General features: G+C 37.7%; 1 protein-coding gene across 10 annotated transcripts in view; it reads left to right on the top strand.

Moving 5' to 3' along the window:
• The window catches only part of RHOBTB1 (Rho related BTB domain containing 1), a 53,971-nt gene extending 36,768 nt beyond the window's left edge, over nt 1-17,203 (top strand). For 9 of the 10 annotated variants that reach the window (XM_042863318.1, XM_042863316.1, XM_042863314.1 and 6 more), the window contains 7 exons: nt 1,000-1,185; nt 2,871-3,838; nt 4,248-4,366; nt 6,848-6,998; nt 8,504-8,592; nt 9,720-9,825; nt 10,303-12,589. In XM_042863318.1, the coding sequence (XP_042719252.1) occupies nt 1,000-1,185; nt 2,871-3,838; nt 4,248-4,366; nt 6,848-6,998; nt 8,504-8,592; nt 9,720-9,825; nt 10,303-10,472 (1,789 nt within the window). In that variant the 3' untranslated portion in view covers nt 10,473-12,589. Of the gene's footprint in view, nt 1-999; nt 1,186-2,870; nt 3,839-4,247; nt 4,367-6,847; nt 6,999-8,503; nt 8,593-9,719; nt 9,826-10,302; nt 12,590-13,585; nt 13,699-16,503; nt 16,586-16,867 lie in introns of those variants that run through there. The other variant, XR_006177434.1, reaches the window with a different exon arrangement.
• Nucleotides 17,204-17,993: the final 790 nt, after the last annotated feature.

Here is a 17,993-nt window from a genome sequence, read left to right as displayed (position 1 = left end):
AGTTTCAATTCAACGTTGTTTTTTTAATTTTAATTTTTGTTGCTCTTGTTTTTCTTTCATGAGAGACCCAGGAGTGTGAAAACTGCTTTATAAATCCCATCCTAGTTTATAAATAAAGGAATTATCCCAGGATAGGAATGCTCTGAGACAAGTACTCAAGCATTTCTCACCATTGGGGTGCTAGATCTGGCAAGTGGTTTGGTGGCTGAACTCCCAACTTTAATCCTCATGTTTGTGCTTTAGAAAGCGGTTTTATTTACTGAAATATTTTGTCTTTTCTTAAAACTTGTAAAAGCTCTCGAACATTTTTGTGCTTGCACTGATTTAAGGTACTGTCTTGTTCTGTGCTGCATTGCCCTTATTTTTACAATACTCATTTTTGCTTGTATTGTGGAAGTGATCATTGCTGTAAATTCTGTGGCAATTAATCCTTTTAACAGGTTATTTATTAAAGATGTTGGAAGCACTGCTGTACAAAGTGCACTGCAGAGGATACAGCCTCACTATCTAGAAGAATGCAGTAAAGTTATTCCTCTGTGGCAAGCTCAGAAACGGTCTGTCTGCTGGTGTGGCTTTTCTGGAGTTCTGTGTAACACCTTTCTAATTCCTGAGCACCAGTGATCTTTGAATTGCATTCAGGTATCCAGTCAGCAGTTGCAAGCAATGACAGCCTGTGGACAACTGCAGTGTAAAAGTAGAAAAGGGCAAGTTCTACCTCCCTTCTTAGTGCTCTGTTTATATGTGCAGAGATCATCTCTCTGCATATGGGGCCAGCACTTCCTAAGTATGTGGCTCTGTGCTCTCATGCTTTTGTGATTAAATGCATAGCTTCTATAAAACCTTTGCATGAACAACGTGTGTTCTCTTGTTGGGTGTCAGTGTGTTTTTCAAAGCACACAATGGAATAGCTTCAAGAAGGAGTGATGAAAATAGGTGTGAAGTTGCAGTGGAAAGTGTGCTCGTTGAGTTTTAATTGGTATCTTCATGTTCCCTTTCTAGGTCTGATGTAGTTGTTCTCTGCTTTTCAATTGCTAATCCTAATTCCCTGAATCATGTGAAAACGATGTGGTATCAAGAAATCAAGCACTTCTGTCCTCGTACACCTGTCATTCTGGTGGGCTGCCAACTAGATCTCCGCTATGCAGATCTTGAGGCTGTTAACAGAGCCAGACGGCCCTTGGCAAGGTAAAGTTTAAACAAGAATAGGAATTTAAAATGTAAATCAAATATAATAACTTCCAAAGAGAAAAAGCAGAGCATGACATTTCTCTCCTCCCTTTTTTTTGAGTAAAATTATAATTCGTAATTCTGTTGTTTTGGCTCATTACTTCTTAAACACACACAGTTATTATATGTTTCCAACAATATTTTTGCTCATTGGACATCCAAACTTGCATGAGTGCCTGGACACTAGTATAATGTAGATAATAATGATTACTGGGGGCTTTTATATATCTTTCTCCATCCAAATATGTGTCATGTCCTACCCTGTCTTTCCTATCAGGTACTGTCTTAAACAGATTGGTTCTATTCATGTATCTTAATTTTCAATGGGTTTTTCTTTTCTAAACATAATCCTAGATCATGCCAGAAAATAAGTGCTCCAAATTAAACTGGAGATTGATAGAGTTAGGAGCTTCTGTAGAGAAGCTTTGCTTTTCCTAGATTCAAAAAGAACAACAACTTTCACATATTGCTTCTAGTTTCTCCACTTTATAAGAATCTGAATGATACCAGATTCATGAATAGTATCTGTGAAAATATAGTTAAAGCATCTGTTGTGACCTGTTACCATAAAAAGGCTGAATTAATATTACATGGGCTCTTATACAACTTTACCTTACATTCAAATTCTTGTCTTGCAATAACGTTTTCTTAGGTTTGCTTTTTTAAAAAGATTACCTTTTTGTGTGGGTGATCTGGGTTCTCTTGTGGACTCTTTAAAAGGAAATATTTTTCAAAACTCAAAATTATTCTAATGTTCCTTTATGATTTCACTAGTAATGAAGTTTGAATTAGGACTCTGCATGTCTAGCACACACTTTGCCACCTGAGCTGATTATTAGCTGGCAACAACAGCGAACTGTAGTCTGGAACATGTTACATCTGTGCCAGGTTGTGTCTGTCCAAAATGGTATGCAGTGTTGAGGTCATATCTTCTGGATATTTCTGTTGGGAAACTGGATCCCAGCCCAGATTTTTTTCTGATTTGCTGTATCATGTACTAAAGCTGCTCTGGAAATTTATGAGATCCTACAGAATGCTTCTGAACCCAAACCAGGGCCTATCTCTTCATGTGTTTATTCTGTACAATTTTGTCAAAGGCTACTATGATTTTCTTAAAAAAGCGCAAGCCTAAGGAATATTTCTCTCTTTGTATTTAGCTGTATTTGAGGCATTTCTCTGTCATTTTCTCTGTCTGACATCTCTGTCTGACAGTTTCCCATTGAGATTGAAGGATGAATACAAAGAAAGATGCTGGTTGAACAGCCAAGTAGAAGAGGATTTGGAGAGGCTTTTTTTTAAACAGAGTTCTAAAGCATCCTTTCAGCTCTTCCTACTGTAAATTTTTCATCAATAGAGAGAGAACTTGCTCCATCTTGTGAAAATGATTTTGTATGTGTTTTTAGTAGCATAGTTACTATAAAGACATCACCGAACTTGAGCAGAATTGCGTGTGTTATTCTAATACTCTCTGGTATAGTGGTTGTAGATTCCCAAAGGGTTTTGTGCACTTATTTTTATGCTATGTATTTGTTTGAATTATATTTGTCTCACAGTTGGTGCTGTGACATTTTGTAAAAATCTGCTTTCTAGAGTAACTCTGAAGTGATCACAGTGTGAGGAGGTCTGTTTTTGTTTAACCCTAGGCCGATAAAAAGAGGAGACATTTTGCCACCTGAAAAAGGCAGAGAGGTTGCCAAGGAGCTTGGGATACCGTATTATGAAACCAGTGTATTTGACCAATTTGGAATTAAAGATGTGTTTGACAACGCAATTAGAGCTGCCCTGATCTCCAGAAGACATCTGCAGTTCTGGAAATCTCATTTGAAGAAGGTCCAAAAACCTTTGCTTCAGGCTCCATTCCTACCTCCAAAAGCCCCTCCTCCAGTTATCAAAATTCCTGAATGTCCTGTACCGAGCGTGAACGAAGCTGGCTATTTACTGGACAGCCCTCTGTGTGCAGATGTGATGTTTGTTCTCCAGGAGCAGGACTGCATCTTTGCTCACAAAATTTACCTAGCTACCTCCTCTTCAAAGTTTTATGACCTTTTCTTAATGGAATGTGAGGAAAGTTCAGACTTGGATGAAACACAGTGCAATAAAGAAAATACAAGTAAAGATGTTCTGACAAGTCACCTTGAGACAAATTATGACACTGATGAGCTATCCTTGAAATCTGTTGATGTTAAAATTCCTGCACCAGAAAGTACTGATTCTTTGAACATGCTCAAACCCGAACCTGCTGAAACAATTTCTGCAGCAAGATCTCTGTCATCCTGGGGTAAGGGGTTTGTTAGTGTGCATAAGGAAATGCAAATGAATCCTGTCTCAAATAGGATGTGTCCTGTAACTGTGGTAAAAATGGATTCCTCTGTGCAGGCTGGACCTTTCAAAACTGTTCTGCAGTTTTTATACACAGGGCAACTGGATGAAAATGAAAAAGATCTCACAAGACTGGCTCAGATTGCTGAGATCCTGGAAGTATTTGATTTGCGAATGATGGTGGAGAACATTATGAATAAAGAAGCCTTCATGAATCAAGAGATTACTAAAGCATTTCATGTCAGAAAAGCTAATCGGATAAAAGAGTGCCTTTGCAAAGGGACGTTCTCTGGTGAGTAAATACACACTTTAACAGGCAAAGTATTAATTCTCTTACTCATGTTACCGTCTCTTTGCGTACTTCAAAAGCTTACATTGTTCTGAGAGGAGAGAAATGAGAACAAAGTTAGTGTTACTCGTGGCCAGCTTTGTCAGCTTGGGATTCTGCAGTTTAACTTCTTCAGATCTATACAGAAGCTTTTAACTAAGTGGCTGAACTTTCCCAAGTGTTGAACAGCCAGCATCTCCCTTTTAAGTGAGGCTTTAAGGTTTTATTTTTACTTAACTGTGCAAAACCCTAGGGTTATCTTGGAGGAGAGAGAGTTCTTGCTTAACAATGTGTAATTGATACGTGCATTCTTGAGGCACTTTCACTTTAAACACAGACTTGCAGCATGCCTGTTTCTTTGTTCCTATGGCAGATGTGACATTTAAATTGGATGATGGAACCATAAATGCCCACAAGCCACTACTGATCTGTAGCTGTGAATGGATGTCCGCAATGTTTGGAGGATCATTTATCGAGAGCTTGAACAGTGAGGTATTTGTCCACATTTTAATAGAGTTTGGTGGATATTGGGCAATGGAAGCATCATTCTGTAGCTACTTGAGTGGTTACAGTAATCCCTGGAAAGATTCTTTCTTTTTTCCATGAAGAAAATTACAGTGCCTAGGAGGATGTCATAATTTCTGCAAGGCATGAGACTTCCTCAAAATGTGCTCAGAACCTAAAATCCTATTTAAAATACTTTATATTGAAATAATTAAATATGAATGTCTAATTTCTTTCAAATAAGTTCTAAAGATGTGTGAATATGTATTTATTCAAGTAAAAACATTTTGAAGAATACTTGGGGCAGGAGACATTGATCTAAAGGAAAAAATACAAAAATACAAAAAAGACATTGATTTAAAGGAAAAAATATTTTAAAAATTAGAGTATTAAACTAGAAATGAGAGCTGGCTTCACAGTACTTTGGCAGAAAGCTAAACTGTAATTCTCTACTGTGTTGTCTTATTCTCTTGAATAAAACAGCTATGGAGTATAAAAGATCTCAAAGCTTTGAATTAAGATTTTTTACTAGAAACTGTATATTTTCAGATGTATTCATGGTCTATTTTTTGAGTTCTAAACACTCTGCTAGCATTTTTTTTCCATGTGTCTTACTGTATCTAGAATTTGATTTGAGTTTTGTTGGTTCTTGTTATAATTTTCTTCGTCCATTCTATCATGAAGCTCTTATGAAGAGTTCAGGTGTTTTGTATTTAATATTTTGGAAGGTTGTGTTCTACTTAGATTTTTCTTGTTTTTTCTAATACAGCTGTAAACAATTCCTTGCCTGGAGGCATGCAGTACAAGTAGTTCATTTAAAAAGAAAACAAAACAACATAGTTTGATTGTAGTAAGCAACATTTGGCAATGAAGAATACACATTTATTTTCTACCTATTTTTAATCACAAACTTAAATTTTAGCTCTTCTTTTGCATTTAAAATATTTAGCTTCCGCTTTGTAGAGTTTAAAGTGTTCAGTAATGAATTTGCAAGTTTTTAAGTACATGTAGATAGAAATTTAATTTTCTTCTCCAACTGGTTTACAAAAACAAAATTACCTACTTTTCAGTTATTACTTTTCTGTACTTGAGGCACAGCATTCAATAAATTCATTCACTGAATTTACTGTTCTCTGCATTAACAAAATATGTTAATAATGAATGAGTTTTACAATTAGCTCTTACTTGGAGAACTGAACATTTCCCAGAGCATCTGATACGCATAAGAGTATGTTTTAGCTATAACAAATCTGAGTTTGAATCCCACCCATCCAGCTGACTGAAAAATTTCCAAGCCCCCAAAGTTAACTGCTAGCCACGTGACAATGATTAATTCAGTTCTAGCAGGAATTACGTACTGAGTGCTTTCAAGCAGTCAGATTAAGTTATGTTTAATTCCTCGCCATATTTTAATTATTATTTTCTACTGTGCCATTCCATTTTTTTACTAAAAGATTTTCAGAACACCACAGTGCATTCTTCAGTGCCAGCATCTATTGAGTCGTGCAGATATGAATTACAAACTGCTGATTAGAGACATCAGCTAGCTTGGGCTAGCACAACTAGCACAACCTCGAGACCCACAAGAATCAGTTTTACTGTGGGAGAACGACCACGTCTGCAAACTGCAGTTGAGATACTACAATGATAGGTTACAGTGAAATTTTCTATTTCTTCTTCCTCTTCTTTTAAGGTAGTTCCATGGTGACAAGGATTTAGGGTTGTGCTGGTGAAAAATTAAATAGCATTTGTCTCAGTATAGGGAGTTTCATGGCACAGTAGTTACACTGATGTATATGTGTGACAGAAAAGGTTTGCCTCGTTTCTTCAGTTCTCAGTCCTTTCCCAACTGTCATTTACTTGGATAATTTGGCTATTTTGAAACAAACTGAGAAGGTTTGGGGTTTTTTTGTTGGTTTGGGGTTTTTTGTTTTTGTTTGTTTGTGTGTGTGTGTATAGTTTGTTTTTTTCTGATTTGGCGATTATGCCTTGTTTTGTTGGTTGGCTGATTACTTGCTTTCTTATCCTTTGGTTTCTGTTATTCTCAGATTTCCTAGATTCCTTTATTCCTTAATTCCCTTGCTAGTAACAGATAGATTGTATTCCTTAAGAAATCTACTGGGAGAGTTTTGGCATGGGAAGTGCTCAGCTTCTAACAAAGCTGTCCATTTGCAGGCTAGAAAGCATTGTGCAGATTCACTGTTTGATGTGGAGCCAATTCCAGTAAATTGGTAGAATTGTCTGTATTTAAGCTGACAAAAGGTCTGACTCTGGAGGTAAACTTGCCAGTTGGCAGCTTATTGAACTTTAATGGCAAATTCCTTTTTTGAAAAAATAATTTCCTTGTATTTCTAAGATGACTTGAGAAAAAGGGACCGTCCAGCAAAGTGGCAAAAGTGATACATGACCCTTATATTAAAAATCCTCAATTATTGGAGTTTTTGGGTTTTTTTAATATGTCTTTTCCAGGTAGTTCTGCCCAACATAAACAAGACTTCCATGCAAGCTGTTTTAGATTACTTGTACACCAAGCAATTATCCTCTACTCAAGAACTGGACATACTTGAGTTAATCGCATTGGCAAATAGGTTTTGCCTTCCTCACCTGGTTGCTCTAGCAGGTAAGGACCTGTGACCATGTCCAATGCAGTGTCTTCTGCAACACTTTAAGCATGTCTTAATGATGCTGGAACGCACAGGATTTTTTTCATATCAAAGATGATATTCTTTTTTCCATGAAAGGAAAATTATAGTACAACTTCATGTTTTCTCTTATGAAAATGTACTTGTTTTCCTCATGCCTTTTTTAGTTCTGTGCAAAACCAGCTCGTTGAAGCATTTTGTGCTTTAAAAATGCGAAGAGTAAACCTTCTCAATAGCCTTGATGCAATATCTATGGTTTATAGTATCCATTCTGTAGTTAATAATTTACCTGAAAACAGGATGGACCCTGAACTTTTTGTTATGTAACGGATAAAGTGCTCCATTATAAATTTCTGTTCAAAGAGGGTAACTGAACCGATTTAAAAATTATCACGATGTTCATGAGTTTTTTAGAAATACTGTATCTCTTTTCACTGCCCAGGTGGGAGTTGGATATTTTGGTATACACACGGGTATTCAATCTTCAGTTCACTATGAAACTCATCTGCCATATATTTAGAGAAAAATGACAGAATAGGTTACTATTCTGGTTTTAAAATTAAGTCTATTCATGCTCCAGGCCTCTAGGATATGTTTTTCTTTGTGTGTAACTTGATATTATTATGAAGACGTGGCCAAGGCCAAAACTGTCAGAGATGCTTGAAGCAAAGGTTACACGGGTTAATAGGAAAAAAAATGTTGCATAAGCATACATTTACTATTAAGAATATTTTGTTCTATTTAATTTCTTGTTGAAATAATTTTGAGCCTAAAGGCTTTTGCCAGCAGCTTAATCCGGAAGAGCCGAATCAGCTCACTTCCCAGTAAACATTCCAGCCTCTAAAATGTTTATGCTTCTAGGAAAGGGTGAAGGAGAATCTCCTGAAGTACCTTTCAGTGGTGAGCCCACATTTAGATCTGCAGAAGTAACTAATCTGAGAGGGCCTGAAGTGAATTTTTCTTCATTAGTGCTGTCAGTATGCTATTGCCAAAACCTTGGCTATTGTTTTTGTACTACCCAAAAAAGACAGCCGATGTATTTTTCTAATTTATATTGAAGTTTGCACCTATCCATTCTGCCAGAAGGAGACAGGTGGCTGCTGAATTTTGTACTTCTATGAGTGATTAATAGTTGCAGGCTCATTTTCTGTAAGAAAGAGATAACAATTACATGTGAAAACAGAAATGAATTATTTCAATTGAGGCAAAGAGGCAAATACTGGTGTGGACTGTCCTTTACTGTAGCAATAGAGTTCACAGGAGTGATGCAGAATCTTCAGCCATAGCTGTGAAGGCCAGAATTTGACTTTACTCAGATTTGAAGTTGCTGAGGCTACCTAAGTGAATATGCCACTTACACCATGCTAGAGCTAACACAGGAAGGAGGAAGAACGTGGCTTCTTGGATCTTTGTTACTGCTGGATGATCTGACCTTGAGATGTGACTGTTTCCCATATGAGTAATGGGTTTTCTCCTGTAACAGAGCAGCATGCAGTACAAGAGCTGACCAAGGCCTCCATGAGTGGCGTTGCAATAGATGGGGATGTACTGTCCTGTTTAGAATTGGCTCAGGTTAGTGCACACTGTTCTTTAAAGATACTCTTGCCAACTGTAGCACTTGTTTTAGCTCTCTTTGTTCTGACTATTACACTTAAGAAACTCAAAGTCCTTAGTTCTGAGAGCAACTGACAATAAAACTGACTCTTATTTTCTATTGTAAAGAAGGTTTTTACGTTAGTTCAGAGATGAAATATCTATGAAGTAAACTGGAGGTAGTTTTGTTTCAAATACAAGTTTTAATTTTTCTTGATCATTGAGCTTGCAAGCTCTTTATTTTCATGGCTGTGTTGTAATATAATGGAGCAGTTTAGCAATGGTAACTCGTTCTTGGGTTCCTCTCTGTTTAGTTCCAGTAGATATTTAGATCTGCAGTGTAGCAGCAAAAGTTTTTATGTTTTTAAACTTAATGCCTAGACTAGCTACTCAGAGCCAGTCTTCTGATAGTTCAGAGCATGTACAAATATTAATTCTTCTTGTTCAGACATATTTCAATGTTTGCTGAGTCCCAGAAACCAAGACTGAACCCTTTTCAAGAGAAGGGCAGCTTACTTAATTTTATGAAGGGTGTTTTTTGTTTCCTTGCTTGAAGACAGAATTAGGAAGTTTTAACTGCTGTTAGGATATCCTCACTGCCTTGTACATGCAACTGCAATGTGTTTGTAACCTGAGGTCATAGTAGACAACTGAAACACATGCAATGAAGGTTGATTTGCATTCTAGCTGTTTCTTCCTTATGACTGTAGGAAGCTTTTACTAGGTGTTGTATTGAGCTTTCGTTAATGCTTGAATTCTATCAGTGAAGCTTACAGAAAGTTACTTCAGAACAGGCTTTGTAATAACTCATAGGTACAGACATAAGGGACAGGTCCAGCATGCCTGAGGTTCAGGGGAACTAAATGCTGTGCATACTAAACACCTACTTACAAGCCTTTTGGGCCACCATTTGCTCCAGCAGAGAAGCCTGACAAGGGCTAGAACATCTAGAGGGGAATTCATCTTCAAAAGCTTCCCTGTGCTCTTGTGAGAGTGCTGCCAGATACAACTCACTGGGGAATCACACTAGCTTTGGTTCTTAGTTGGGACTGCAGAATGAACAATAACCTCAGTAAACTGAATAAGCTTCTTGTTTTTCTTTACAGTTTCACAACGCTAACCAGCTGGCAGCTTGGTGCTTGCACTACATCTGCACCAATTACAACAGTGTTTGCTCCAAATTCCGCAAGGAGATCAAAGCTAAATCTTCAGGTATGGGCAACACTTCTCCATTTTCATGAGGCCACTCCTTCTTTCTCTCCTAGTCCATTCAACACATAGATAGCTCAGCTGTGAGACTGAACGTCTGCACAATTACATGTAGCATTTTTACATTCTTCTAATCTATAAAGAAGGGTCATAGTCATTAGCCTGATTCCTAGGCAAACATGTTGCTCTTTACCTACTTCAGAGATGCTAAAAGGAAAAGTTATGTACTGGTGTCACAATTAAAGATAGGCTCTATAAAGGTCTTGCATTTTTACACTTAAGTGGTCTGAGAATTCTCACATGTGGCTGCTTTCAGATTCTTTTCACTGTAAGTACATCAGGAAACTAAGGGAATTTCTGATAAGCTAGCTAACACAGAGACTGGATAAATGATTAGTTGTGTAGCTTTCTGCAAACAAGGCATTTTTGGGGATCTGTGTAATTTACTGGCTGGTTTGTGCTTTGTTTCTTTTTAATCAGATAATCAAGAATATTTTGAGAGGCATCGCTGGCCACCTGTGTGGTATTTAAAAGAAGAAGATCACTACCAACGAGTTAAGAAAGAAAGAGAAAAGGAAGATTTTGCACTAAATAAACACCATTCAAGGCGGAAGTGGTGCTTCTGGAATTCCTCTGCTGTAGTTGCCTGAACAGAACACATAACTGGAAATTCATAGCCAGTGTCAGAAGTTAGTCTTATTGTTAGAAATAAGATGTTTTCAGGAAACTTTGTTCCATATCTGTGCATTTATTACTGCTAGGGTCAAAAGCACAAGCCCACTGAAAGTGAGCCTGGAACAGCTCCTCGAAGTCCTATGTATATTTTTGGCTTATAAGAAGACAAATGTCTACCATTATTACCTTTCTTTTTATATAAAAAATAATAATAGAGCATTAATGTTTCAATCTCCAATTGGGAAGTATTTTTATACTGTCTAGTGTATTTTGTTCAGATAAAATTGTGGATTATCATTTTATTTTACAGACCACAAAACCATGTAGCAGCTTTGTATTAGATTTTAACTATTTTTACTATACGAGTACAGTGAAATAGACAATCCTCAGTCATCAGAAACAGCTTTTAGAGTCTAATCTCTCAATCTCATAAAAAGTCACCTTAGGAAAAAAAAAATCAAGATGCCTAGTATAAATGTTGGTTTTGTTATTTTTTTTTTAAACTAAGTACTGTGCATTTGGTAATATAATTAGATGGGTATTTCTCCTTTCTAAAGTAAAAAGTTAGAATAAGATCCAATAACTGCAAGATACGGAGTGCTTGATCTTTGCTCAGCTGAATAATAGGCAATATAATTACCTGTTCAACTGCAGGCAAATGTATTTCTAATATTTGCCCTGTAAGTGCAAATAATTATGACTATGTGAGCCATGTGAAATCTAGTGGTTCTAAGCATTCAGAGGTTTTAAGCGTCTAGATCAAAGAGGATGTTTCTAAAACCATTTAGAAGGGCTTATTAATTTATATCTTTATAAGTATGGATCTGAATAGAGAAAGCAGTTATACTGCTTGCATTTGAAGTACTGCACAGCAGTTACCTTGTTCATTGTGGTCTTAACCATGCAGCCATTCCTCATGCCGAATTCCATTTTACTTCAGTGCAAGCAAATGAAAGGGCTGCAAAACCAACTAAGTTATCTAGTATTATAACCTTTCGTAAGTGAAGAATGATCTTCGCACACTATCACTTCATTTTAATCTAAAGTGTTCTGTAGCTTTTTCCCTGGTAGAACTCAAAGTGGTAGGGTTTGAGTAGGTCATGTATTTCCTCTGGAAATATCCTCAGAAAGCTGGAGGCAAAATAAAGGCAGAAAGGAAGGAATTCCTCAAAAGCAATGTGAGAAAAAAAAAGCCTCCAGTGTTCTCAGATACGCTGTGTGTTTATGACTTTTTATCAACCATTGCTTTAAAGCTGCGGTGTTATACTAGATTATATAAGAATGAAGCATTTTTAAAAGACCAAAAGTAAAACATAGATTGTAGAACATACATGTGCAGCCCTGCACAGTGTCTCAGGCACAATTCTGTAACTAAGTTAGGTATTGTATGTTAGGTTTGTTAATATTTTTTGTGCTGGTGTCTCAGCATACCAATGTGAAAAGCTGTTTATGTTTTTATTTTCTGTATTCACAGGTAAGGCAGTGCAGTCAAGCCCCCATGCTGTAGGTCAGGGAAGGCTTTGGACTGAAAGCCATATACACCTCTACTTATTTAGGTTCCAGTTGGAATAATTCTGGGCACATGCTACCGCAGGGTGGTAGAAGCTGCCTAGCAGGGAAAGAGATGCTGCTCTACAGGCTTCTATAAGGCAAGCAAGCAACAGATTCCTATCCCTATAAAAGATTCATCACCATACGGTGATAAAGAAGGGCTATAAATGATAGTTGCAAACACTGTCTCCTTAATTCTTGGTCAGTGATGATGGAAATTACAGAGAAGAAAGAATGAGAAAAGATGTGTGAAGGCAAAGATGTGATAAGTATCTGTTGTCATAAAACATTAGCCATTTTGAGTAAGTATTACTACTAGGTTTTACACAACCAAAGCTACTGTATGATTGTAATCTTGCCAAACTAATGGATATATAAGTGAACCTGAGGTATATGCAATAAAATCCAGTTGTGCTAGTTATCAGCTACTATAACCAAGTGGCTGGTTCATTTGGTTAATGCTGTCTATGGCCTTTAATCTTGGTGGTTACTTTGTGTTTTTTATTTTGCAAAAAAGTCAATAAAACTGTTTAGTTACAAATGGTCTCTCAGCTTTTTTAAGAAGCTTTCTAAATTCCTGAAAAGTCTGCCATGCTTTTTTGGAGCTACTTCTAAGCATTTGACTTCAGTATCATTCAGGGAGATTTGCTGAGCTGGTATTTGCATGACATATTCAGATTTATGGTTGGGAATGTGACAGGGAAGTTCTCTAGTGTTTGTATGTGTCAGGGATGCAGGAAGGTTGCTACTTGTCATTTACTGTTCAACAGGATAACAAAAAACCTCCTGCCACTTTTCTGTGTGGTTTCTACTGTTTAATTACCATGATACTACCCAAGGGACATGAAACTAATTAGTCAAGACAGACATGGGGAAAAAAATTGCAGGTAAACAGCAGGAAATCCGTAAGGTTTTCAGTGTGCTTTAAGTTTCCTGCTTTCTCACTACTGAGGTTGTCAGCCATTGTACAGAATCCCTAATTACCTGTTAGTAGCCCCTCAGCAAAAGTGTCCCCAGCTACAGATATTAACATTGATACTAGTTAGAAAGATGTTGCTTTTCTAGAAGACTGTGGTAAGACAATGAAAAGTACAGCATTTATGATTTTTCTCAAAGCTTTTAGTCAATACAAAGGACATGGAAAAGTAAATGCATTCAGCACACAACGTACATTTTTTCTAAAGTGCTAATTTATAGGATTGTTAATGTCAGCAATTTGATACTTCTGGAAGCAATTTTTTATTCTTTTGAATTTACCATTAGAAAAGGTAATGATCTCAACACAAAAAGCAGTGACAAAAAATATGAAAATGCTTCTGATTAAACCAGTAGCTTCAAGTCAGAATTGTTGCTTTTCAGGCCTGTTTTGTGTTGTGTATATATATATATGCATACACACATATATAAATATATTTTAAAAGCATAGGTGAAAATACATATATATAGAATCTAGAGAAAGCTGCATAGCTTTTGTTTCTGGAGAGACTCAGCTTATTGCTTAGAAACAGCATTCTTCTGGTTTTTTTTTCTGAGACAGCAAGAACTTCTACAAGCAAGATCTGGCCTAGAGTACTTGTATCACAACAAGAGCCAATGTTTGCAGCTTCCCACCTGCACACAGCACACCAGGAGCCAGAAATAAGATATTCTGTGAGTAATAAGAGATTGACCATACTTCAGCTGTAACTCACTAATTTCATTTTCTGAAGATGTAGCTGTCCTTGCCTTTCAGTCAGACAAGGTCTCAAGGTGTGCAAAGGAAAGCACTGAATTCATGGATACATTAAAAAGGATTACCTTATAGAAGAGATGAATCTGAACATAACTTCTGAGCACTGAAAGCATGGTGGTGTTGCCAAAGGAATTAAGAAAGGAGCAGCACTGTAGTTTATTGGCCTAATTCTACGTCAACTTATCTACAGGAATCCACCAAGTTTAGAGCAATTTATACCTTGAAGTGTTTGATTTGTAAAATGTAGGGCTTTCCCTTTGTTGCCATAACAAGCACTCAGAGTCTGTCTAAAGGCATCTTGGTAATCCTGCTCTGAGGGCCAAGTCTTCCATCTTCTATACTAAATAGGACTAATTTTGGTATCTGAACTTTTGGTATCTGAATGGTGAAATATTTCAGTTCTTCCACACTGAGAAGGATTGCAGTTTGGTAGAGAGATTTGCTGACCTTGTCAGATTAAGCCACAGTTTTTGTCTACGTTTGTTTTTTTTTGTTGTTGTTTGTTTTTAGTTTTTTTTTTTTTTTTAAAAACCCAGGTCAGTCTTTTGTCATCAGATAAGCCGGCATTTATTTGTTCTTATTTGGAGTCCAAGGCACGTACTATGCAGAGATGCCTTAAGGTGTCTTCTTGCCACTCCTGAATCCCCTTAGATTTTTTTGTCTATTAAAATGATATAACAGCATTTGCATGAGTCTATTTCTCCTGCAGGCAAAATTCCTATTGAAATCAATGAGCTATCCTAAAAGCACACTTTGGGCTCTGAATTGCCACCTAATGAATTTACACATTATCACCTGTCTTTGTTCAAAATCTGCTAACTGAAATTTGCTCTGTGTACTGCATGCAGGATGAAAGCGTGTTAGCAGAAATAATCCCCATCCTGCAGGCCCTGCAACAGGATAACTCATTGTCAGCTAGCATATGCCTTTGCCTTCAGGTAAAAGAATATAACCCGTGTCAAGATTTGCTTTGCATTAGCAGCCAGAGTAGTGAGACTATTGTATATCCTTCTATACAGGGAAACTAAATCCCTCCCTGCTGCTTACATGAAAATCTTGAGCTTTCGGTAGAAATGTGAGAAGTTCTGGGATCAAGGCTAAAGAAGCCTATGAAGAAACTTGAACATGAGATGCACAAGTAACGCTAACGTATCTAAACTCTGAAGAGTGTCCAGTGAGAAGATTAAGATGCGATTCAGAGAGAGCAGTTAACACAGAACAAAGTTGTTACGGCTCCTCTATAATTGTTTGATCTTAGTATCTCATTTGCAAGCAGACACAATCACTGTAACATCCTGCTGGGCTGTTTTACAGTTAGAGATGTGCTCAGTTATAGCTCCTGCATGTCCTATGCACACATTACAGTGAAAACATTATTTTGTATTGCTGATTCATCTCAAATCCGTTCCCATACTGCACTGAAACCTCAGTCTGTCCTTTGGCCTTAGAAAGAGCCCAGTACCATCTGGGATATCTATTTTTGTCTTCTGAAAGAGTATTCCAGAACAGCAAGTCCTTACCCCAATATACAAAGGATCTCCAGTGGATCTATGTTATCAGGACAGCACACAGCAAAGTTCTGTGACACCAGGGAGTGGCCTTTTCAGAGATTTCAATGTAGAAAAGTTCATCAGCTTCTGAAAAACACAAAGTTAAGAGGGTGAGTCACAGAAACATGGGTAGCAGCAGTGCGACAGCTTTTCAGGTACCATATAAAAATTCTACACTGGGGTGGGGGAGATTCCCTGTAGATACCAACACTGACTTTCAGCTTTAGGTCTTCACCATTAGATATTTAGTGATCTGGGTGCCATCCCTTCTGTGTTCTACAGGCCTGAGTAGCTGCACTAGTGGAGCATCTCCCCCCAGCTCCCATTCTGGCTTCAGTGAAGTTTAGATAAGCAGCCAGTTGATGACACCTCACAAGGAGGATTTTTAATTCTTGACCTTAACATTAAAAAAAAAAAAAAAAAAGAAAGAAAAAAAGGTAATTATTTATTCCTCATGGGAACTATTTTAGTTTTACACTGAGGCTGTAGAACAAGGATTACATGGCATTCCTGATACTTGTGCTTAGTCAAAATACCCTCAAGGGTTAAAAAACAAAACACAATTGGCAGCATCTTAGGAATATATCATTAAATTTACATCTTTGCCGTAAGTATAAGATGGGCATTCTGAGCATATGATGAGATGCAATTCCCTACCACCTTATAAACATTAGCTCACTCTCTTCATATTACAAATGTCATTCATAAGGCTTCTATCCTAGGTTCTCAGTTGGACTTACAGTCCACTTGCACAGTTTCATGGATCCCCATTCTGATTTGCACGTGCATTTCCAACTGTGGGGTGTGTGGGTTTATTTTTTAGACAATTAACAAATCTCACATTAAAAAAAAGACTCCGTTAGAAGATCCCTGAGCAGGATCACTCAGGAGCATGAGACTGAATCCTCCCTATTCTTGTGTAGCAAATTCTGCAGGAAGAGCTGTAGCTTGCTAGAGGTGTGATGTAGGGTCACTAGTCCTGCAGTCAGTAAGACATACGGCTCTTTAAGTGAGCATCAATCAAATGTAAATTCTTGCACACTCACTGTTCATCTGTGGAGAATAGGATTTGTCTCTGCTTTCCATTAGGGTTGTGTACAGAACTTTTTCTGCTTCCCTCAGACTCACCTGCTGAGGCAGATCCTCTCTAGCTCCGTTCCCATTTGATTTCAGCTGGCCAAGGGCAGAAAAGTTGGAGAACGCTGAAGTGATGTCTGACCCACCAGATGAGAGCACATCTCTAGAAGTCACTGTGGTGAGTGGAGAACTGGAGGACTCACAGCTGAATATTCTTTTCATTTTCAGATTAGTAATGATAGAAAATGAATAGCAGTAGTAACGAGCAATAGGGTCCAGTGTATCTTCTTCTCACAGCTTTTATATTCTGTGGGGAGCTTGTTTGCTGTAGTCACAGCAAGGTTTATTTTGTTGAAACTAATTTTAGATAGGAAGAATAAAAATTGAAAATGCATTAAAAGAAAATTGGGTAACTATCAAAAAGCAATTGGGTAATTAAGGACTTCCTTTCCTTTTTTAGGCATCTCCCAGGTGTTAGACTATGATGAAGGTTTTGAAGATCAGTACTGGGATTGCTGGGCAGACTTGTCCCAACTCTTAATAGAATAAACTGCCTCTCTTTAGCTGAAAAGAGGGGCAAAAGTGCCTTTGTTAGAGATCATGAAGTGATTCACCATCTACCACATCTTTGCAGTACGCTGCAGTAGGTGATGTTGGTTGGAGCTTGCTGTATGGCTCTGGGAAAGCATTCTACAGCACTACAGGGAGTAAATGTGTCATATAACTGTACAAGGTGGTTGCAACTTTTACAGCAAGTGCACACATAGGTGCAGCAGTTGATGACCTTGCTGTTCTTATCTAGCTCCATGGCTTTCCCTTTTCTCTAGGAATAAGTACCAAGGAGATGTTCCTCACCCTCCCAGTCCCCTAAATAAAGGTTAGATTCACTCCAGGGAGATGACCTTTGAGTTAGAGCTACATTCTTTCTTCAGGCTTCAGAGACTTGTTCTCTTAAACTTTGGTGCACAGACGCCAAGCAGAAATCCAACAACTTAGCATATTGAACTCCCAGTCCATCTAAGCTAGTTCAAGTCCTCATCAGCTAGGCTGCCCACGCAGAGCAGTCAAGCTGCAGAACTCACCACGTGACACTGGGGATACAAAGATCTTACACAAGTTCATAAGAAATCCGGAATGGCTCATGGATGAAATATTTATTGATGCTAATAAATACATGGACACTACGCTTGACTGAGCAATTCCCCAAGTCAAACAAATGCTGGGAGTTTTCAGAAGAGGCATTGCTAAGCAATCACGCTATTCCTTCTCTAGGTTTCAGAGGCAATGCAAGGGATACACAGGTCCTTGGTCTGACCTAGCACTGCTATTTTCTATGCTCTAAAAAATGATGGGATGAGGGATTCAAGCTTCAGAGGGATCTTTTCCTATCTATTTGCATGGTCCTTTTGCAGTAAGCTATCAAAAAGGGATGTTTCCCTGCCTTTTTTTTTTTTTTTTTTTTTTTAAAACATCTTTAACTGTGAAAGCTACATTTCTAGAAGCTCTACTACTGACAGCAGTCCCTGTAACAGTGAGTGCCAATATAAATATAAGTGGCACTGAGGGCAGCACACATGGGGGAAAAA

The sequence above is a fragment of the Lagopus leucura genome, unplaced genomic scaffold (genome assembly GCF_019238085.1).
Source record: "Lagopus leucura isolate 7727_CA_CO unplaced genomic scaffold, USGS_WTPT01 Super-Scaffold_739, whole genome shotgun sequence".
Taxonomy (NCBI): domain Eukaryota; kingdom Metazoa; phylum Chordata; class Aves; order Galliformes; family Phasianidae; genus Lagopus; species Lagopus leucura.
Note: the sequence above shows the minus strand (reverse complement) of the source record. Positions and strands in the feature narration are given on the sequence as shown.